This window comes from Pelobates fuscus, chromosome 7, assembly GCF_036172605.1.
Source record: "Pelobates fuscus isolate aPelFus1 chromosome 7, aPelFus1.pri, whole genome shotgun sequence".
Taxonomy (NCBI): Eukaryota; Metazoa; Chordata; class Amphibia; order Anura; family Pelobatidae; genus Pelobates; species Pelobates fuscus.
The window spans coordinates 55,708,912-55,732,302 of NC_086323.1; the positions used below are offsets into that span (position 1 = coordinate 55,708,912).

At 40.6% G+C, this 23,391-nt stretch overlaps 1 protein-coding gene across 7 annotated transcripts in view; it reads right to left on the minus strand.

Annotated features, from left to right (window-relative positions):
* Window positions 1-23,391, minus strand: part of CACNA1E (calcium voltage-gated channel subunit alpha1 E) — a 738,678-nt gene that overhangs the window by 234,828 nt on the left and 480,459 nt on the right. For all 7 annotated transcript variants that reach the window (XM_063428300.1, XM_063428305.1, XM_063428301.1 and 4 more), the window contains 2 exons: window positions 16,400-16,505; window positions 11,071-11,210 (listed from right to left, as the gene is read on the minus strand). In XM_063428300.1, the coding sequence (XP_063284370.1) occupies window positions 11,071-11,210; window positions 16,400-16,505 (246 nt within the window). The remainder of the gene's footprint in view (window positions 1-11,070; window positions 11,211-16,399; window positions 16,506-23,391) is intronic.

The window sequence follows — 23,391 nt, forward strand, 5'->3', positions numbered from 1 at the left end:
AACGCTGCCTTCAGTGTCTTCACACCCTGCATGGAGGCACTGAACGTTCTCCATAGAGATGCACTGATTCGATGTGCTTCTATGAGTAAATACTGATGGCGCAGAGCAGCATATTGCAGCGTATGCACGAGAGTCTCCCGATGTTTTCCTAAGGGAGCAAAGCTGACCACCCAAAACGTCACACCAGCACTTTAGTATCAGTAATAAATGTTTGTATTTCTGACACTATAGTGTTCCATTATGCTAAAGTTATTTCAGTGCCTATAGTATCCCTTTAAGGTTCCATTAGTACTTTCATATTTGGCTGATTATTTCCCATGGTGGAGGAAGTGATATTCCCGACATAAAGATTAGTTTTTTTGTAAAAGGGGATAAACTCAGATTTACTCAATTGAGAATTCAACGTGAATTTTAAGGGACCACTCTAGGCACCCAGACCACTTCAGCTTAATGAAGTGGTCTGGGTGCCAGGTCCAGCTAGGGTTAACTAATTTTTTTTATAAACATAGTAGTTTCAGAGAAACTGCTATGTTTATCAATTAGTTAAGCCTTCCCCTTTTTCCTCTAGTTGCTGTCTCATTGACAGCCGCTAGAGGCGCTTGCGTGATTCTCACTGTGAAAATGACAGTGAGAGCACGCAAGCGTCCATAGGAAAGCATTATGAATGCTTTCCTATGCGACCGGCTGAATGCGCGCGCATCTCTTGCCGCGCGTGCGCATTCAGCCGACGGGGAGGAACGGAGGCGGAGAGGAGGAGGAGAGCTCCCCGCCCAGCGCTGGAAAAAGGTAAGTTTTAACCCTTTTCCCCTTTCCAGAGCCGGGCGGGAGGGGGTCCCTGAGGGTGGGGGCACCCTCAGGGCACTCTAGTGCCAGGAAAACGAGTATGCTTTCCTGGCACTAGAGTGGTCCTTTAAGGAGGAATTTTCACAGGAGTCAAACAAAAAGTATAGCTAAGAATATTGGAAATATTTTAAAGCTATTTTGACCTTAAGTTTAAAATCCACTTTGAATTCTCACGTTAGTTAATAACCCTGTAACTATATGGGTAAAACAAGCCTTCAACAAAATGTATATAAGGATTTTTATGTAAAAAGGCCAAATGACATTACAGCTAAAGTTCTCCCTTGTGCGTAGACTTAAGTTCGCCTCCATTACTGCTAAAAAAAAGAGAATAGAATATGAAATGTAAATGAACCGTGATTTAAATAATGCCAGAAGGCGGTAAAAATCTTCCAACCAAGTGAATCTGTAAATGGCTACCCTGTGTCAAAAACTCTGACTTCGTACTTGGACTGTGCTTTTATTATAGAGATTCAATTGCTAGGCAACTAATCTCCTGGTGACAGAGTTTCTCTTACAATGTTTTTGAGAAAAAGAGAAAAACATTGTCCATTTTAATGTACAAATGAGTATGTGATATTGAACTAAAGGCATATAGTATTATATGAGGCTCAAGGCTTACATTCATGTGATTATGTTTATTTATGAAATATAATTACCAATTATGTGGAATGAACAGACCCATTGTACAGGCGCTGCAAAATTTGTTGTATAATAATTATAATATAAAATGAAAGATTTATCTTTAATAAAAAATAAATAGTACAATTGCAGTCATTATACGCTGAATGACAAGAACATGTACGATTGGCTTTTATAATATCATATCCCCCCCCCCCCCCCTCCATCATCCTTAGCCAAAAGAAAATTGCAGTTGTGTACAAAAATCCATAGTTGACACCAAATACCTAAGGCAAAGTTGGCTGAAGCGTGCCGGAACCAATGTTCAGGCTAGGCCTGTAAGTAAATAAGGCCTACGTGAAGTATAATATTATAAATTGTAAGGAAGGTTGGGTTTCGTCCAGAATGCCCCCGATCTTAAGGTAAAAAACGTGTGGGATTTAAAGGCTTACTAAACCGTCTTACAATCACAGGCCAAACAGCCTGAACATTTGTGGTCGGGGACAAAAAGCTATTTAAATCTATGAAAATGTGACATTAGTGATATGCCGAAACCCATAACCATGTGCCAGTCTTGGTGAGTGGTTGACCACTGTGATAGAGGAAGTTTAATAAGAAATACCACCTTGAAGAGAGTTTTGTCTCCGTGAGAGGAAGCTCTGTGAGAAACACATCTTCAATGGTGTGTGACCTCAATGACAGAGGTGTCCCAGGAAGACACCTAATACAATTAGTGAGCGACCAATGTGGTAAAGGAAGAATAATAACAAACTAAATTTGTTAGAGGAAGCTCCAAATGAATACTGATTTGAATGAGCCATTGGTCTCTGTGACAGAGGATGTTCAGGTCCAAAATCCTAATTTGCTGCATAGATGACAACTTTCATAACAAAAGCTCAGTAATAAATAACAATTTATTAGAGTATGTACCATCGGAGAAAAAGGATGCTTAGTAACAATTCCCAATTTTAATGAGCACATAACCTGCGTGAAAGAAGAAGCTCAAACAAAAAATATCGAAATCTGCACGAGTGCAAGCCCTAAGAGATAGGTGACTCAGTAACAAATGGCTATACAGTGAGTATGCGACCTACGTAATTGATGAAGTTCAGTAAAATATCAAATTTGATGAGCGTATGATGTTTTGTAATAGAGGAAGCTCAGTAACAACATACTAGATAGATGATGAGTGTTTAACCTCTGTGATGTAGGAAACTCCATAACTAAATACAAAGTTGAAGGAGTGTGTGATCTGTGATAGATCTGTAATAGCATGTGATTGGTAGACAACTACAAATTCGATGAGCATGTAACCTCTGTGGTGGACAAAGCTCAAGAACAATTACCATTTGGATGAGCTCGCGACTTCTTGTGATAGAGGAAACATCATCAACAAACACCAACTTGAGGAGCCCATAACATCCGTGATGTAGGAAGTTCCATAACAATTATGGTAATTAAAAATACGTGATCAATAAGCGTGTGATAGAGGAAACTTGGTAACCAATTACAAATTATGAATGAGCGCTAGACCTCTGTGATGGAGGAAGCTTAGCAGCTATTATTAATCTCAATGAGAATGAGACCTCTGTGATAAAGAAGCTCAGAACAAAATTAACAATTTCAGAGAGTATGTGACCTCTGTGCTATAGGAAACTCAATAACCATTACTATTTATGAATGAGTATGTTGCATCTGTGCTAAAGGAAGCTCAGCAACAATTTGAATAAGCGCGTGACCTTTGTAACAGAGGAATCTCAATAACAAAAAACTATTAGATGCGCCCAGGAGCTCTATGGTAGAGGAAGCTCAACAAACAAACCCATTTGAATGAGCATGTGACCTTATAGTTAAAGATGGCTCAGTAGCAAATACTATTTGAGGAGCACATAACATTTGTGATAAAGGAAGCTCCATCACCAACAGCAATTTGAGTAAGTACATAGTTTTAGTCACAAGGGTTGGGTGATTATATTGACAATAAGACAAAATAAATGTGATGTGTGTGCCAATATGTAAGAGCCCACACAGTTATAAAAGTCATGCTTGAGTGAAGGCATATAAAGGCCTATAAAATGTTTTTGTTGTTTTTAGGGAGTTCACCATTGAAAAGGACAGAAATAGAGGCAAATCTGCCAAATAATAATATAGCAAAATTGACAGAACAAGGAAAAAACTATGGAATATAATTGTCCACATATACACAACAAATCTATATACAACTGCATACTCTGCTACACACATACCTAGCCATATATGCACATGAGCAACATGCTAGCACCTTACAAGTTACAAAAAATACAGTTACAAAAGGATCCAGAGACAGTGGCGTAACTACCATTGTCGCAGTGGTCGGCTTTGGGGGAATGAGACACATTAAGGGTCTTGGGGGGAATGAGATATGTGGATGGGCTTGGGGGGAGGGCATGATACACATGGATGGACTCGGGGTTGGAAATGAGAGACATGGTGGGAGGGAATGAGACACATGAAGGGGCTGGGGGGATGAGACACATTGAGGGGCTGGGGGGAGGCCCAGGGCAATTTTCGCACTGGGGCCCCATGGCTTCTAGTTACGCCTCTGTCTAGAGACATAATGATGCTGAAGCAAATTGATATGTAAACAGAAACATAATTCTTTATTTAGTTTGAACATTTGAAAATATGTCACCCCAAACATTATAAGACCTAGGCAGCAAATATAAAAACAAAGCCTAAAAGAAACAAAAGCATGTTTTAAAGGGACATTATAGTCACCCATACAACTTTAGCTTAATAAAGCAGTTTTTGTGTGTAGATCATGTGCCTGCATTTTCACTGCTCAATTCTCTGCCATTTAGGAGTTAAATCACTTTGTTTATGCAGCCCTAGGCATATCTCCCTGATTGTGACTTATACAGCCTTCCTAATCACTTCCTGTATAGGGTCATCTAATGTTTAAACTTCCCTTATTGGAAATTCTGTTTAATTTAGAATTTATGTCCTGCTCTGTTGATAGCATGCTACATCCTGCAGGTGCCTCTTGTATGTAATTCAAGTTAAATTTACAGAGCAGGAGATAAAACCATTTAAATAATATTACATCTTAATGAAAATGAAATAATTTTGTCTTCATGCAGACTTTGTCAGTCACAGCCAGGGGAGGTGTGGCTAGGACTTCATAAACCGAAACAAAAGTGATTAAACTCCTATATTGCAGAAAATATAGCAGTAAAACTTCAGAGGCATGACCTCTACTCAAACACTGCTTCATTAATCTAAAGTTGCTTTCGTGACTATAGTGTCCCTTTAATAATTTTTACAAATGGGACATAGTTCCGTAGTTCATTATCATGTCCCTAATAAATCCCATGGGGGAAGGTGTGTAGTTAAAACTGTGGAGGACATATAGAGGATCGGGCAATATAAACCCTGGTGGGGTAAAAGGAAAATAACGAGTGGACGTATTGAGGTGAGATGAGGACCAAGAGTGACATATGTAGTGAATGGTAGAGTACTATTTATGTGGCTAGTAATGTACAGTAGCTTGCCACATCTCCCATCCTGAGAGGGAATAATAAAAACCTCAGTATAAAGGTATGTATACCACCTTTCCCACCCACCACCATCGAGACCACATATATGTGAATCTTCTGCATAATGTGAATTCCAGGTCCCAAGTGTATGCATACACTTGAGACTCCTCCTCTATGCGAACTTAATGAAATAAAACCAAGTAAAAAACTTGCTGCATTGCAAGCGTTGCCTACCCACGAACATATTCCGACTGTCTCAGCCGAGAAGTGACGCCAACTGGAAGTGATGTTTTGTTTCGTCCAGAACGCCTGTGAGAGGCGCACAGCATTTTTTTTTTTTAAATTCTTTATTTTTGTAGTGCAGATGTATATTACAGACTGACAAGAGGTACCCCAAAGGCAATCCTCTGGTCTTTCCCTCGCGTAACATGCGGGGCATATGTATAACATGCACAATTTTTATTTTTCTAATGCTTATACATTTGGATTTAAACACAGTTTGAAAGTATAATGCTTTGAAGTCGGTATGAGAACTAGGTTATGAACATTCTAAGAAATGTAATCGCTTGTCATTAATGATAAAAACATGCTGTGCCTTTAACAGGTGAAATATTGCATTTGGTATCATCGAGTCCAGTGTGTAACTAACTTAGCTGGGTGCAATAAATTCCTTTGCGTTAAGACCGTTTATGGTAAACTTTTAAAATCAAAATTGTAAATCAAACTTAAGTAGGCACAAAGCAATGCTAAGTGGGCACAAGGTAATGCTAGCTGGTGTTAACTTGCGTGCTGCGAGACAGTGTAAGGGTAGTCCAGGAGCCAAGCACATGTCGCCAGGAGAAGTGTGTCTGTTAAGCCTGTGTGGAGCCCCTGAAGGTTCAGCCTATGCCCTTAGGGTGCTGGATACTGCCCAGGTACGAGTGAGGGTACGGTTCTTGACGTCGCTTCGTTGGGTCGCTCGTTGTCGTTGGGTCTTTAGGTAGTCCTGTGTATACAGTTGTTAGTCTCTTGTGATAAGTGTTAGACCAGGTCCTTTTTACTTTGCTTGTCTGTGGGTGCAGAGTGTCTCCCTTCTTCCCATGTGGGGAGCGGTACAGGACCTTCCCTCTCTGACCGTTTTTTGGCGGTAATTTCCCCCGACTGCGTCTGGCGTCTGTTTGCTTACTGAGGTTCCGTGTCACCTTCTTACTCCCAGAGGATATCTGCTCAGGTGGGCTCGTGCGGTCGGTCGCATTTATGTTTGGAGTCGCCTTGCCCGGTCGGGTCTTCTGTGACTCCTCTGCATGCTCTCTCCGTCTCTTTCTTGCTTTCCGGGCTGCCTGTGCTGCCATTCTCAAGTGGGCCTCCCATTTCGCCCAGAAGAGCTTGAAGGCGGCATCCACTGCGTTCGCAGGCGCCAGTGGTGAGCGGGTTGTGTGCTGTTGGCTTTGCAGGGTCGGTCTCTGCGCCCTGCTGGCGGCCATTTTATTTGGGTCTCGTGGCGTCCGACTGGTCGGAATTGTGCCCTGGAGCACCCCAAAGGTGAGCACTCTGTGCGGGCGTATGAGGGTGGACCGGGATATCCCCCGCCGGTCCAAAGGGGGGGGAACGCAGGCCCAAGGTTGTAGTCGCTGCTTGTCTCGGCTGTGGGAGAGCGGCCGCCTCTCCCGCACCCGCCTCGCTTGTAGGCCGCAGGGGCATGTCGGGTGTGCATCGCTGGAAACACCTCATTTGAGGTATCGTTTTGTTACTCTCGATGCTGTCCGATGCTTGGTGGCCTCCCAGCTTCTTTTAATTGCCGTTTTGTGGGCAAAATGGCGGTTTATTTCCCCTGTTTGGCAGGAGCTGTGGAGGCTAACTTCCTCTCTGCTCCGCGGCTAGGCCACGCCCCTCGGCGCACGGCATTTTAAAGGCTGGCTAACACCTCTCACAACTACAGGCCTAACGACCTAAACATTTATGATAGGAGTTTAAGTCTCCAATGGAAAAAAATACCTGAGTACTTATATTTTAGTAGAAGAAAATTCTAATCACTGGCTTAGGAATCCAATGTGTACATTCTGTTGTATTTCATTATTAAATTATAATTTCCCTAGAGACTTGTGGTTAGAGACAAGATTTGTTCAGGAAGGATTCCAACACCTGCAATGTCTAACAAGAACCATATCAAGTTAATATCTGCTAAATGGCATTAAGTATTGCTGACCACATTGTGAAAACATCTGGCATCAGCACAGGCCGTCTGATTAATATCAGTGAAACCGTAAAATGTTAATACGAGCAACATCAGTATTTTATTACCCCTGTCTACATCTATCAAGGAGAAACTGGAATAACTCTGCTTCTGAATTATTACTACTGTTTGAGTTCGAATAAAAAATGCTTTAAAATTCAGTGATGAATATGGAATGATTGATTTGCTCTTGACGTTTTATTATTGCACATGTAGCCCTATGTTTTAACTCTTTTTGTGATGTAAGAAGCTTAGTGCTCACTCCTACTACTTGTCTGGGTGCCATGTTCCTTTCTGTTTAACCCTGTAATGTAAAACATTGTGGCAGTGTTTACATTGCAGGATAAACCTGCCTCTAGTGGTTGTTTTCCAGACAACCACTTGGGGAGCTTCAAACCCAACAGTCAAGTTACACCTGGCTATTTAATCAGATGGTTTCATGTTTTGCTGCTCACTCGCCCCCCAATGTTTCCCTATGGGGAAACGTTGGATTGGCTGAGATCATCAACATTGATGATTGTAGCCAAAGAGGTTGAGCTTTTGCATGGAGACCGGCATGGCAAAGGGCAGAAAGGTAAGTAAGGGAGGGCACTAAAATAGGCTGTTAAACTATAGTGTTAGGAATACATGTATGTATTCCTAGCCTTATAATGTTTCTTTAACACACAGTAACCATGTGGAAGCACAGCTTGCATGCTGTCCATATTGGGAGATTCCCCTTGTCTACAATCTTCCCAGAATAATCCATGGATGATGGAACAGAATGCATAATTAGGAATTTCCCTTTGGATTAGTAACAACATTTTTAAAGAAGTAGAACCATTTTCAAGTAAAATTTAGTATAATGCTGTAAAAATCATGGATGTTAAAATCCCAGAGGATCGGAAACTATTGGCAGAGCACTAGGATTTTTAACAAATGACAAAATAAACAGAGGTCTGATCATCGGACAACTAAAACAAATGTCTTTAACTATGCTTAACCCCTTAAGGACACATGACATGTGTGACACGTCGTGATTCCCTTTTATTCCAGAAGTTTGGTCCTTAAGGGGTTAAAGGGACACTCCAGGCACCCAGACCACTTCTGCCCATTGGAGTGGTCTGGGTGCCAACTCCCACTACTCTTAACCCTGCAAGTGTAATTGTTGCAGTTTTTTATAAACTGCAATAATTACCTTGTAAGGTTAACTCCACATCTAGTGGCTGTCTACTAGACAGCCACTAGAGGGAAATTCCTGTTTATAGCAAAGATTTTATTTGCTAGAGCGTCGCTGGATGTCCTCACTGTAGCGGTACTTACCCTTCCAGGTGCCGGCCGGGGTCCTCTATTCAAGCCGCGCGCGGCTCAGCTGCTGCACGAGCCGCGCGGCTCATCCGACGGCTGGAACTGGAAGGCGGGCAGTGACCGCGAGAAGCGGTCACGTGTCCCGCCTGGCTCAAAGAGCGCGCCGCGAGTCTCAGGCGTGCTCTTAAAGGGACAGTGGGAGCCTAAATTAGAAAAGGTCGCCCATTGGTCCCTGTCATGCCACACTCCCCATACACTTACCTTTTGGGGGTGTGGATATGACAGGGACCAATCAAAATAGATGTTTAGCTATTTATACTTACCTCTTTCCCTTAGTTCCTTGCCCTATCGTGGTTTCTGCTACAGTTCCCTTTAGCGCTTGTTGTGTTCAGTTGTGTTCCTTCGAATTTGACCTTGGCTTTGTATTCTGACTTAGTTTTCTCTTTATCTGTTCTGTTTGCCGGCTTGCTGTTTACTGTGTACCGGACCCCGGCTAGTCCTAGTTTACGCTGTCTCTTTGTGCCCTTGACCTCGGATCGTTCCTGACTCTGTACTTCTCCTATATACGTCGAGTCCGGCCACTCTAAGGACCGGTAGACGTATCTTCCCTCTGTGTTGTCTTCTGTTTAGCTGGATCCTGCGTGTTGGGGTATAATCTCGTTACACTCACGCTGTGTGAGGACCTCCAGCGTCGCTCAATTCCCCATAGGAAAGCATTGAAAATATTTTTCAATGCTTTCCTATGGGGAGCGCTAATGCGCATGTGCGGCATTGCCGCGCATGCGCATTAGGTCTCCCCGGCCGGTGGGCGGGATCAGTCTCGCCCACCGGCTGACGGAGTCAGTAGGAGGAGCGGCGCGGAGGAGGAGGCAGCAACGAGGGACAGCGCCGCTGCCTCAGGTAAGTAACTGAATGGGTTTTCACCCTTTCAGCAACTGGGGATTGGGGGGTGGGAGGGAGAGGGAACCTGCAGGGTCTGTTTTCCTGGCACTGAAGTTTCCCTTTAATAGTTTGTTTCAGTATTATAAAATGAATGGAAGATTTCGAAAAAAACAACAACCTTATCTTCCAGTGGAACCCTGAGCATTCTGTGCATACGCTGTGCAGCATTCTTTATTACTAGATGTCAAAAATGGGAAGCCATTCTAAGATGGCCACCTCCAGGCTGAAAAGAATGACGATAAAACTAAATGTCTAATAATATCTCTGGAACACCATATAACAATATTTCAAAAGGCATGCAACTCATTTATACAGCTTCCCATGTCTTGAGGCTGTAAATATTTATCTCAAGAAGGTATGAAATGATATTATTTACTTTAAGTAGAAATACTTTTCTGCATTTTTGGAATATTAGCATGACTGTTTCGGAGTGAGATAAAGTGACATAAACTAAGTGGTGTCAATGCTAAATATGTTCAGCACATATAAAAGTGTCCTTTGTTATGTCTATTCATTTTTATTGGCAATATCATTCCAGCAATGATGCAATGTTACTGCGTTCATAAAAATGAAGAATTGCAGTCCTGTTAACAATGCCGCTTGGGTAAAGTTAGGGGATAGGATAAGGGGTTTTTATATTGCGAGTATTTAGGTTTTGTTAGAGTTTGGCATGTTTTGGGTTGGAGTACCTACTTTTAGGATGCTATATAGACCATTCCTTCCACAATTCTCAGACAATAAATTTTGCTTATATGAAAGAATCTGACATTTGGCTTCTGCAATTACAGGTCTATTATAACGTGCGTGTTCCAAAATACATATGTTTTGAAAAATTACTGGAACAACACCAAAGGCACTTAAAGTACTAAGAGAGACACAGTTCCCTAGTTATATTATAATTGATGTAATAGATGGCATAGTATGTGGGCAAGTGGGCATGGTGACCCCTGGCCCATTCTATACTATTATAATTAAAACAGTGGCAGTTGGAATTGATATTTTACCATAAACTAGTATTCCTGCCAGTATCAGCAATGTCCAGATGTTGGAATTCTTCAGAAACAGATTAATGTTTTACATCTTTTGAATTTTCTGATGAAAATCTCCTGCTTCTGTTTCCGATGCCCTTTATGTTCTCTGCACTAACTGTTACAATTAATTGCCTGTTTTATAAGAGATGTGATATTTCCCTCTCATCCCGCAGTTTACTTCCTCTTTATTCTTAGAATTGTGGTAGTTATGTTTTGGCATTTCAGAAGATAATAAAACAAAAGATGACTAAAGTGTTATGACATTTTCAGATGTACCCACAATAGGCAGGTTAACAATGTGTGTCAAACATATTCACAACAACAAAACCTATTCAGTTTCAGCATGAGTTGATGATGTAAACAGCACACGGGGAAACTTTTTCTTGGTATGGTACCAGACTCCTCCAATCAGGAGCTAAAAGCTATCTTCTGGTTACTTTCTGTTAACTGTATGGTCAACATTCTAAGTCAACATTCTAATTTGGAATGCTACTATGCAAATTCAGATTATATAGATTATGACATCATTGCAGTGTAAATGCAGTTTATAGGATCATAATTCATAACCTTACCTTACCGTGCAGCTACAGACAGTGAAAGTAACTTTCTAGTTGACACTCACCCACTGAGTACTACAATAAAGTCCATGACGTTCCAACCATTCCGAAGGTAAGAACCTTTATGAAAGACTAATCCCAATGCGACGATCTTAATCCCAGCTTCAAAGCAAAATATCCCAATAAAGTAGGGTTCAGTCTTTTCCTGTAAGAATAAAAAATAAAAATGAAAAGAGAGACAAAATGTTAATTAGACAGATGATGCTGACACGTATACTTATAAATTGATAAAAGGACAAATAACTTGAGGTCATTAAAGGGATACTATAGAGCTAGGAATACAAAGCTCCCTCGCCCCCTCCCACCACCAATAAAGTGTTAAAAAGCATTAATTTACTTTCTCAATGTCTCTTGGCCAATGTCTGTTGGTGCTGGGTCGACACTCTGCCTCATCCGATGGGGGAAGCTAAAGCACATGCACAGCAAGCGCTTCAAGCACATTAGGCCTCTACTAATATTAAAGCACTGCCGCAATGATTTCCTCTGGGGTTTTTACTGACCCCGGATGTCCTCCTGCACAGTGTGAGGATATCCAGCATCAGTTAAAGTCGCCCATCAAGTAGGAAGAGTCTCTAGTGGCTGTCTATGTAAACATTGTAAACATTGCAGTTTCTCTAAAATGAGCTGACGTGGTATGGGTGCCGTTAGTGTCCCTTTAAATTGTGACTGGATATAATCACAAAAGTATAGATTGAGCATCAACATATACACTAAGACATTCTTCATCACTTGTACAAATACATAAGGAGTATAGACATGAACAGTGATCATAGACAGAAACAGGATGAGGCATCTGGTTCTCCTTGCATTTTATTGTGCACCTTCTTAGATCGAGGGACACATTCGTGCGGTAGCAGTAAAATGTCTGAACCTCAGATGGCATGCAAGTCTTTAGAGTGATGCTTTATAGTCCAGACTTTGTAAATGAAGGTTAATGCTGGGGCAGAACATCACTTAGATGTGCAAGGACTACAGGTGAGAAGAGCATAGAGGTTAGTGCCAAATACAGCACAGACACGTACCACCCTACTGGGACATCAATGGAGGGAGGAGTGTGGGAATTACATATTTATCAACTCTTTACCCCAAAATGAACAAACTAGGCCACCTATAATGATGACTGTCACGTTCACATAGAGTTTGAAGGAGCTCAACTGCAGATTTCTGATTAATTAGATGTGAATGTGAGGAGTTGAGAAAATAAAGAGATGACAGTTCACCAGGAAGTTAACTGATACTGTGTCTTTAATAATTTTGATTGAATAAACACAGGTACTGTATCTTTAAATGGTTCAAGTTGCTGAGTGGATTCTTAGATTAATTTATACAATTGAATTGAAGCAATAATATGAAGGAAGCAATGTAGCTTTAACTTGCAGAGATTCGTTTTAGCTTAATTGATAGAAAACATCTCATATGGAGGTAGAAAGGTAAATAATTAGGAATTACTCCTATAACGATAGGAGGATGTGTGAGCAGGCTGAGCTTGAGCTCAGTAGTCAGGGAAAGTTCGTATAATACAGCGAGGTAACTTAGCTTCCAGAGGAGTTGAAGTTGGTTCCAGAGTTCCTTCCGGAGAGGTTCCGTGGAGAGAGGTCGAGAGGAGTCAAGTGCAAGCCGTGGTCGAGGAAGGAGAAGGAGGTTAGTCGTTTACGAGTCCGGTTCGGTACACAGGTAAGGTTGAAGAGAAAAGTTGCAGCCGGTATAATTCCGCGGTACGCTGTTCATTAATCCAGCGTCTGGTGCCGGGCGCGGTCGCATTATGTAGCGCAATGAGACCGCGTCAGAGGGGGGTGTGGCTACAGTCCGTCAACCCGGAAGAGACAGGTAGTGCAAGTAACGGCCATGACAATGACAAATTGGTCTGGGTGATGTCCTTGTTCATAGGTGTTTCAAATAAGAAAACAATGTATGCACCAGCATACCTAAAATCCCTTGCATTTTGACCATTCTTTATCTTCTCTGCAGTAAACTCTTTCTCAAATGATCACACGCTATACTCTATGCAGTCTTTATGGTGGTAACTATCTCCTTTCTGCATCTACACTCCGAAAATGGGGCAAGTCAGTTCCTTGGCAGTAACACTTTGAAATTTCGGTCAATTTGACGTAATGCGAATGTTTAATATAGCGAGAAAATAGAGTAGTGGGATAAAAGTTATTAAAGTAATTACATGTTTTTGTTTTTTTTAATTTTCCCTTAAATGTGGAGTAATAGGGATACAATACATTTTAGCACCGAACACTACATTATTTGTCAGAAATGTTTTTTCCTTAAATTGAGACAAAAAAAAAGGTTTCCTATCTTAACAGCCAAGGCATATGCTATACACAGATGGGATGATTCATCAAAATCTAATTTTATGTATTCTGGCTGGAACTGTAGCTTTATATGAGGAACTACTCTATCTTTGGTCTGTGGTTAAAACTTTATTCAGAAAAATGGGCGTGGGGGAAGTGTTGCAGTAAAATGAGTATTGTAGATTCCCCAACAAAGGGTCATGTTTGAAGCCAGTGGTAACAATCAGAGTCACATTAAGTAGTTAATATGTAATGGTTTGTTGGGTTTTTTTTTGTTGTTTTTTGGCAGGGGGTGGGGGTAGTTAAATTATATGTTTTTTTAAGTTAGAGAAAGGCATAAAAAATATTAACGGAGACTAGATGTGTAGAAGGTAAAACAAGCTTACAATCTATGAGGAAGGGTAAAGATACACAAGAGGAATAACAGCATGTCAAGGGCGCGGAGGGATTGATAGATAAGATGCCGTAATTAAAATAAACCAGATAGAAGTCAATGTGGTTATTTGGAAGGCCAATGAGTTGCAAATATTGGGAAATGATTATTGACAGTGCAGGATAGAAAATAATAGTCTGATAGAAAGAAAGGTGTGTTAGAGACGTTCGAGACAAAGCAAAGTTTGGAAAAGGCAAGGTCAGGGGTATTGCCTATATGTATAGGGGAGTTAGTCCATTGAGTAAGGGCAAAGAAGAGGTGATCGATATACATCTAGATGATTTAACGTTGTTAGGCTGGGTATTTTACCCTACCCATATATTCTACATCTTCTCTGCCCCATCTCCACTTCCTGGCTTTGGAGCCCCCTTAGATAATGTGTCTTTAATGCATGCCTATATTGCTATCCCACCTTATTTTTTATAAACAATCACAGTGCATCACTGGGCAAATATTGCACTGTGTTGGCGCTCAATAGATATATTCTCTGTCATTTGTAGGAGGAAGTGAGAAGTGTGTGTGCACTGATACCTAAAATTATCAGAAGTAATTTATTTATAAGAAAACAGTGCCTAAATGAAAAAAATAAATACAATAGAGGTTGCTTATACCGGCCACTTCCCAATTCCCAACGTATTTTAATCAGTAGAAGAAATGGGACAGAAAGAAAAATGAATGTGTATCACTGCAATAAAACAAAGAGAGAACATATGAATGAGAAAATATAGATATGGAGCGAGATCAATTATAGAGATGGACAGAGTAAGCTCTCATTAAATGAGATACCGTTTGAGCAATCAATGAACCATATAATTCATTAGGATACACAAACCATTTTTCCAAATGCCCAATCGATAGAGAGGTTTCTTAATATTGATCTTATTTAGTGTCTCAGATGGTGCCCTTTAAGTGTACCATAAATTTTGTGTCTGGTTGCGAATATGTTTTCCCAAAATAGTGAAAGCGGGCGACCGTCTCTTGTAGGTTTAGTCATATAGGTATTAACAGAACATTTAAAAAAAAAATCTACTTTCAAAGATGAAAGAAGGTCATTAGTAGGGTTAAAACATCGTAAGAGACACAAAGTGTGGGATTCAAAGGATTTGACCCAAACCATCCCCATTTATAGAAGAAGTCCCAGCTGCAGTGTAACATCTTGGGAAACAGATATGATATGATTTTATTATTCTGCCTCCACAAGGTATGAGTATGAAGTATAGACAGCTCTGTCCTAAAGGGCCTGCAGAGAAAAATCATTTTATAAGAATTGTATTGATCCCATGAGAAAGAGAATTGAAGAAGGGGTTTGTCATTGAAAATAAATAGGGGCTTTGAATCACCAGAAACCAAGGCTGTAGGAAACACACATTAACTTTTTCTAAGACAAGAGCTGACACATATTTGTAGAAAATTTAGAAGTCAGGTGGCATTTTCTCCACAGAGAAAGGGGCTTGGTCCCTAAAATGTTTTATCTGCACCAACAAAAATAGAAAGCCCAAAGTTTCACAAGTATTTATTTTTCTATTAAATTTAGATTAGAAGCCAGACATATGTATGTGCCATCCTGAATTTTAGGAAACAGGGAAAAAGGACATCCATGTGCAAATATGAGGATTACCCATGGTAAGAATCAGTCACGTTCAGTGGATAATAGGTAGTAATTTGTCTGTGTAGTCTCACCGTCAGAAATTTGCCTGACGTCTGTGCTTTATTTACCCCTGCACTTTACCCTACTCATATCATAATGCTCTCTTTAGATATATATAGTAACAGTTTATGTGAGGTAAATAAATAACTAGTAAATGAACACAAGGCAAAACCATAAATGAGTGTAATTATTGAGGGACACTTAAAAACATTTTACACAATATTAATTTCCACCAATGCATTCATCCTTTAAAACTTGTAATTCCCACCCAAATGTATGTAGCGATCACACACAATATGTCTTACAATGCAATATTTCAGAGGGGTTCAGATAATTTTATCTGGAATATTAGTTTTGTCACATACAGTAGGTAGAATGTAAAAAGAATGCCTGTATAATGCACTGAATAATGCACTGAATAATGCCCACGTTCTTTGTTAGCCAACTTTATCGTACCATTATCACTGTTAAATTCAGTGTTAATTCCGTTGACCAACAGTTTTCGGAGATTTAGTCGACTAAAACTAGACTTGAACTAAAACAATTCAGATTAAACAACGACTGTAACTAAAATGGCTTTTAAGTCAAAAGACTTTGACTAAACCTAAATTGAAATTTGCAGTCAAAATGAACACTGGTCATATAGTAGGGATGGCCCAAAAGATATCCGGCTGTTATAGAACTATAGCTCCTTTTAGGTTTGTGTATAGTATCATCTGAGTTTACCTTTTGGCCCTGCTTTATAGTAATCTCAATTAATTATTCAAATATAAGGCCTCAGGTATGTTACAATTATTGTCAAAGTCTGATGTTGGAAGGAATTTAAGTATTATGTCAGGAAGACATTTACATTCAAGAAAGGAAATATTCCACAACTTGAGTTTACTGTAGGGAATATTCAAAAAAAAAAATTACCTTTAGATGTTTCTATATTAAAGGAAAAGATAGCTTACCAATCTACGAGACATGGGAGTCTTGTCATCTCCTGGTAGATGTTGCTCCAGGGCCAGAACGATACAATTTGCAATAATTGTGGCCAGAATCATGTATTCAAAGGGAGTAAAGCAGGAATCAAGGAAAATATTCAGTGAGATGAAAAACATAAATTATAAAATACAGTAACAACTTTTCTCATGTTTTAGAGTTTAAATACATACATGCTTTTATTTCTCAGTAAACCCAGATGTGTTTGAAGTTTATAGAGTGACAATATTAGGTTCCAAACAGTGGATTTGGTAAAAAATAAACCTGGTAAGTTTCTCCGAGTTACTTATTTTTGCCTAAAACAGAGATGTCAAACTGTGGACTCTGAAATGTTGTTAAACTATAACTAGCAGAATTCCCTGTGAGGCATAGGCTTGCAGGGAATTATGGGATTTGTAGTCCAGTAACATCTCCAGGGATGGACAACCTTTAGCACTCCAGATGTTGTGGACTACATTTCCCAAAATGCTCTTACAGTCATTAGGCTGGCAATGCATCAGGGGAGAGGAGATGTAGTCCACCACTTCTGGAGCGCCAACGGTTGCTTACCCCTGATTCTTGACTAAGCCTTTTGCAGCTCATGTCAACTTGTTGCTGTCAGACAATATAAATTACTGTTAAATGAATAACCCGCATGCATAATGTTTCTCTTTTTTTTTTTTTTTGCATAATTCATGATATTTTCAAACTTGTAACATATGGTTCTATAGATCATATTTAAAAAGAGGAAAGGAAAAAAATCAAGTAAAATAGCACAATGCAAGCTTTTAAATAATATATCAAGAGGTCAAAAAGAAAACGTTTTGTGCATTAAAAGCTGTAAATTGTTGATACGGTTTTCATTATATGTACAAAGTGCTAACATATTTCACTTTATTGTACAATATTTCCATTTCGGATTAATTTGACATTTTCAGACATGAACATGTGTTATTTAAAATGCACTTAAACTGCAAGACTATAGATTTCTCGCATTTTCAGTATATTCTGGTACCATAAATTATTAAATATTTGCTTACATGTAATAATGCTTCCTAGCTACATAAAGGGTTACTCCAATGCCATTACCACTTAACTGATTTGAAGTGGTCATGGAGCCTGTATTCTGTATGTTAAGTCTTTCCTTATGAAACGCTGCTCATATGGAGATTAACGCCTTTGCCATTGGAGGTCTAATTTCACCGCCGAATGCATCATTAGAGCGTCAACAGCCATCCCGGAACAAGAGTTCCAGTCTGGCTAATCGGAATATGGTGCAAAATTGGCATCTGACACCAGTATGCATAGCATGCGCCTAAAGTGCCTCTGGAGAGGCGGAATGACATCAGCCATGAAGGATCAGGCGGAGGAAAGAACTTTACCTCGATGATGGAAAAGAGATAAGTTTAAGCTTTTTTTTTTAGGGGGGGGGGGAAGGGGAGGGGGGCACCATAGAAAGTGCTAATCTAACAAAAAAACGGTGTTTTATGAAACACTGAATTTTGATTGGACTAACCCTTTAACCCCTTAAGGACCAAACTTCTGGAATAAAATGGAATCATGACGTGTCAGACATGTCGTGTGTCCTTAAGGGGTTAAAGAGGCATGTCATGTATAAATCACCATCTATAAGTTGTGTCCACAGGTTTTTAAGAATTCTAATATAATGCAACCTACCTGAGCACTGATACTACGTAACCTGTTAAACCATAAATATAGATTCAAATATATTAAACATTTTGCATTTTATACACTTTTTTTTACCTCTCATTTTGTTTTAAACAAATTCACAGAGGAATCAGGTTTATTATTATACATTGATAATGAATAATGCATTTGATTTTTTTTTTATTTTATCTACACATTGCAACTTTTATGCGTGGGATAGTAAACTTAATTGATGGTAAAAGAACTGATCATAGAAAAGCAAAGTAAGATATATCTTCACACTTTAACGATAGTGGCGCAACAAATCAAGACCGTATTTTTCAGTTATGGGGTGATATTGAAAGAGGATAAGAGTGATAGATAAAGGAAATTACCCATTCTTTATTTCTAGCGCAAAACGAAATATGTGCAAAAACAAAGCAATAAAATGAATACAAAATAACAAAACACCCACATACAATTTCCTACTTTTGCTGCTTATCCACAGGATGTGCAGCTTCTACAGTGGACTCTTAGCAAACCAACAGAATCACTCAGCCAATCACAGATCTCAAGTTGCTGTTCACTTGTCTTTTAATATCTGAGTTAAAAGTCCCAGAAACCTGGCATTATGTGCACGTGTATTTTTAGAGCCAAACAGGGAACACTGTAGGTTGGGATGGAGGGACAGCAAGAATAGACTTGATTATTATTACAATTATTATTTATTATTTTAAAGAAGAGTAATTAAAAATACCAACCACCATAATTAACTACAGCCTTACCTACACACTACATGTAACTCATGCCTGCAATGTCACTTTAAATTGTGTAAACTTAAATTACTTGCTTCTGTTAGATAAGAGCAGAGCAAATATTTGGTTTAGAGTTCATATAAGACTAAAACCACCACTGACGTGTAATATGCATCAGTATTCTAAGTCTCTTTGTTGTAAGAGTTCCGACAATGAAACAGTTACAGCGTCCTTGTTAACCCACGATTTAAAGGAGTAATATGTAAGTTACCACACATGCAGTTCACATAGGAGCAAAAGGCATTCAGTATAAACTTCAAAGAGCATTTTTTTATTTTTTAACAGTTTCAGTGCTGGACAGCAATCTATTATCCTGTTTTCTTTCTATTTACGTTGTTGTTTTAGTTGATTACGTACATTTTTTTTATTTTTGTCTGCTATATACATATAACATACACATAGGATTTATGCTGATATCATGAATTATTATTGTTATTATTTTATTATTTATATAGCGCCATCAGATTCCGTAGCGCTGTACAGTGGGATCAAATGGCTATTGATTACTGTATTTCTTCTCTATGGGTGTATATAGATTTATTTGGGTTATGCTTTATTATTGAGCATGTCATTTTTTTTTTATTATTGAGAATAGGAGTGCGAGTATTTCATCCAATATATCCATTTAATAGATCAGTGCTGGACCACCGAGCCACTAAACACTTACATCATATTTATTTATTTTTTAATTACAGAATTGCAAACTTACATTGACTAAGAAAAAAAAAAAGAAAAACAATGTTCACATTTTTTTGAACATCAAAGAGTTAAGTCAAATGTGTCCCCAAACATCGATAAATGACAGAGAGAACGTGTAAAACACCCAGCCCAACTTTGTATCTTATCATTATACATTATTAGCTGCAGTGTATTACCCACCTAGTCACATTTAATTAACCTTCCCACCTTCTCATGCGATTAACCATTAAACAAAGACCAGCTGGGGTATCAATTCTAACCAACGATTTGTTGTTTAAAGGATGCATAGGAAATCGCAAGTTATCAAAGTTTCCCCGTGGATTTCTTTTTACTAAGCATTGCTAAACACTGCAGAGGTATACAAAGCCATCCTGATGAGTCCCTGCAGGCTTCAAATTCAATACAGAGCTTGACTGAAACTGACAAAATGACACCACAAACAAACAGGAAGTTAACACAAGGTAGGCTGCTTCCAGGCTTGTTAAAGCAAGTCTAAAACAAACAGACATGAAGAGACAAATGCAAATGCAAAGAGGGACATATTTATTTTACTTCTCGACTATAGTTGTGTGCTTCTAACAAAGTATGCTTTTTACGTGGCTTGTTGCTAAAATATGATAGGACCTACCGTATATCTTGTCTGAAAGCTGTTCCGGCTTGGCCAGTGTGGTTATTAATAGTCGGCTGTGCATAAGTAAAACCACATCATAGCGTACACTAGTTTTAAATGATAGAAGTAATTTCTCTAGAAAACTGGAGTTTTGTCATATTATATGGTTTAGAAATCCAAACTGATTAAATAACTTAGTTTTGTAAGACAGGCAAGAGCCCACACCAATACCTCTCACTTGTCAGGACAGTCCTTATTTTGGGCACAAATCCCCCACCCCCCTCTTTTCTATTTTAATGTCCTTCTGTTGTAGATACTCCATTATTTGTGTGCATGTGTGTGTGCATGTGTGTGTGTGTGTGTGTATGTATGTATGGGTGTATGTGTGTGTGCGCATGTGTGTGTGTATGTGTGTAACAGAAGTTCTATGGCAATAGAACTCACAGTATCGATGTGAAGTCAGGACATCAGGGGACAGAGACAGGGTGAACTTGATTTTAAGGGGCGTTTTCCTGGTATATTTCCTGGAGAAAATATAATGCATACAAATTGTCCTGCAAGATCAGACAGGGCCGGCCTTAGGGGTGTGCGAGCTGTGCGGCCGCACAGGGCGCCATGGAGCAGGGGGTGCCCTGCGGCCGCATAGCTCACACGGCAGGGGTGTATTAGCCGCGAGGCTAACAAGGCATTTGCCTTGGGCGGCATTTTCCAGGGGGCGGCAAAAAAAGCTGCCCCCAAATGCCCAAGGCAAATGTCTTGTTAGCCTTGCGGCTAACAGACATGCTGGGCGGTCGGGCGGCGCTGGTGGGCGGCTGGCGAGGGAGCACTTCCTCTGACGTCATATTCCGGCTCCCAGCCTCACTCTGAGGCGTGCGGGGGAGCTGAGCAGACAGCTCAGAGGAAGTGCTCCCTCGCCAGCCGCCCCGCCCGCCAGCCAGCCAGCCAGCCAGCCAGTGCCGCTCGCCCAGCAGACCACCAGGGAGGAAGAGACCCTCCCCCCAGCATTCCCAAAGGTAAGGAGGCTGGGGGGGGGGTGTTTAATGTGGGTGAGTGTGTGTCTGTTAGTGTGTGTCTGTGACTGTTAGTGTGTGTGTCTGTTAGTGTGTGTCTGTGACTGTTAGTGTGTGTGTCTGTTAGTGTGTGTCTGTGACTGTTAGTGTGTGTGTCTGTTAGTGTGTGTCCGTGACTGCTAGTGTGTGTGTCTGTTAGTGTGTGTCTGTTAGTGTGTGTCTGTGACTGTTAGTGTGTGTGTCTGTTAGTGTGTGTGTCTGTTAGTGTGTGTCTGTTAGTGTGTGTCTGTTAGTGTGTGTCTGTTAGTGTGTTTCTGTTAGTGTGTTTCTGTTAGTGTGTTTGCCTGTGAGTGAGTGTGTCTGTTAGTGAGTGTGTGTGTGTGTGTGTCTGACTGTGTGTGTCTGGCTGTCTGCCTGTGTGTGTGTGTGACTGTGTGTGTGACTGTGTGTGTGACTGTCTGCGTGTGCGTGTGTGTGTGCGTGGCTGTCTGCCAGTGTGTGTTTGACTGTTTGTCTGTGTGTGTGACTGTCTGTGTGTGTGTGACTGTGTGTGTGGCTGTTTGCCTCTGTGTGTTTGGCTGTTTGCCTCTGTGTGTTTGTGTGTGGCTGTCTGTGTGTGACTGCCAGCCTGTGTGTGTGGCTGTCTGCCTGTGTGTGTTTGTGTGTATGTGTGGCTGTCTCCCTGTGTGTGTGTGTGTGTGTTTGTGTGTGTGACTGCCTATGTGTTACTGTCTGGGCAGACTAGATGGGCCGAATGGTTCTTATCTGCCGTCACATTCTATGTCTGTGTTTGTGTGTGGCTGTCTGTGTATGACTGCCTGAGTGTGTTTGTGTGTGTGTGTGTGTGTGTGTGTGTGTGTATGGCTTTCTGCCTGTGTGTGTGTGTGTGACAGGGTGTGTGGAAAGGGGGAAGGAGTGGGGGAGGGGGGGACAGGAAGGGGGGGGGGGGGCGCTGTGAAGATTTTTCGCACAGGGTGCCCAAATGCCTAAGGCCGGCTCTGAGATCAGAGACATGGTTTCTGATAAAACAAAAGGGGTAGATTGATCAAACTGTATTGCAACATTTTATAAAATGAATATAAAATATTTGAGTGTCAGGTAATTATGTAAAATGAAGCAGGTGTAGTTTTTAGTTGGATAACAACAGGTGGTAAGTTTTAAGGCATGGAAACCAGGTGCTACTTAGCATTTAGCGTCTCATATTAAACTTCTGCAGGTCGCCAATTACCAGTTTTTATAAAGTTATGCTTTGTAGCATGAAAACAGCTGGTAGTCACTAAACATAACAACAGGCACTTTGAAGATCACTGACGTTTTACTAAATACCTACAACAAGCATCAAAATATGCACAATGTCTTTCATTGCATAAGCACTCTTATTCACAAACTATTCTGTATTTTAGCCAATCCTGCCTTTTTCGTGCCAGGTGCAGTAACCTGGCTATCTATGCATGCATACCCCCCAGCATTGATATCCTGTTTATCAGAATGCAAGTGTGCAGGGTAAAAAGTGACGGCCCAAGGAAGAGATTGTGGATCCGCCTGGAATGGGGGCAGGTTCACCTGAAGAACTGGCAAGTCAACCTGGTGTGAATGAGGCTGTCTGTCGGTTATCCAGTAAGCTCACAGAAGGCTTCACAGTTTCAGTTCAGGGTCCTATTTCACGGATTCCGGCTCCCAGCATCACTCTGCGGGCGGCGAGCGAGGGAGCTGAGCAGAGCGCTCAGGGGAAGTGCTCCCTCGCCAGCCGCCCGCAAGCACTGCCCACCCAGCAGCCCGTCTGGCTTGTCAGTTAGTCGCAAGGCTAACAAGACATTTGCCCTGGGCATTTGGGGGCGGCTATTTTTGCCGCCCCCTGGAAAATGCCGCCCAAGGCAAATGCCGCCCAAGGCAAATGCCGCCCAAGGCAAATGCCTTGTTTGCCTCATGGCTAAAACGTCCCTATATGTATCAAGAATAGACTGTAGTCTTGCAGAGTATCATGGGATATTTAGTTCTACAATTGGAGGATTATACTTTGGGATTTACTAAAGAGAGTCTTGCAGCTGCAGTAACAAGAACGCATTACATATCACATTTTCATGAATATGACCGATTACTCAATTCATTTTATTATCATGTATTATACCAGTTTATCAAGTGCCGAACCAATAAAAACCAAACATTTATTTGGCAAATTAGCTTATTATTACCCTATAGTA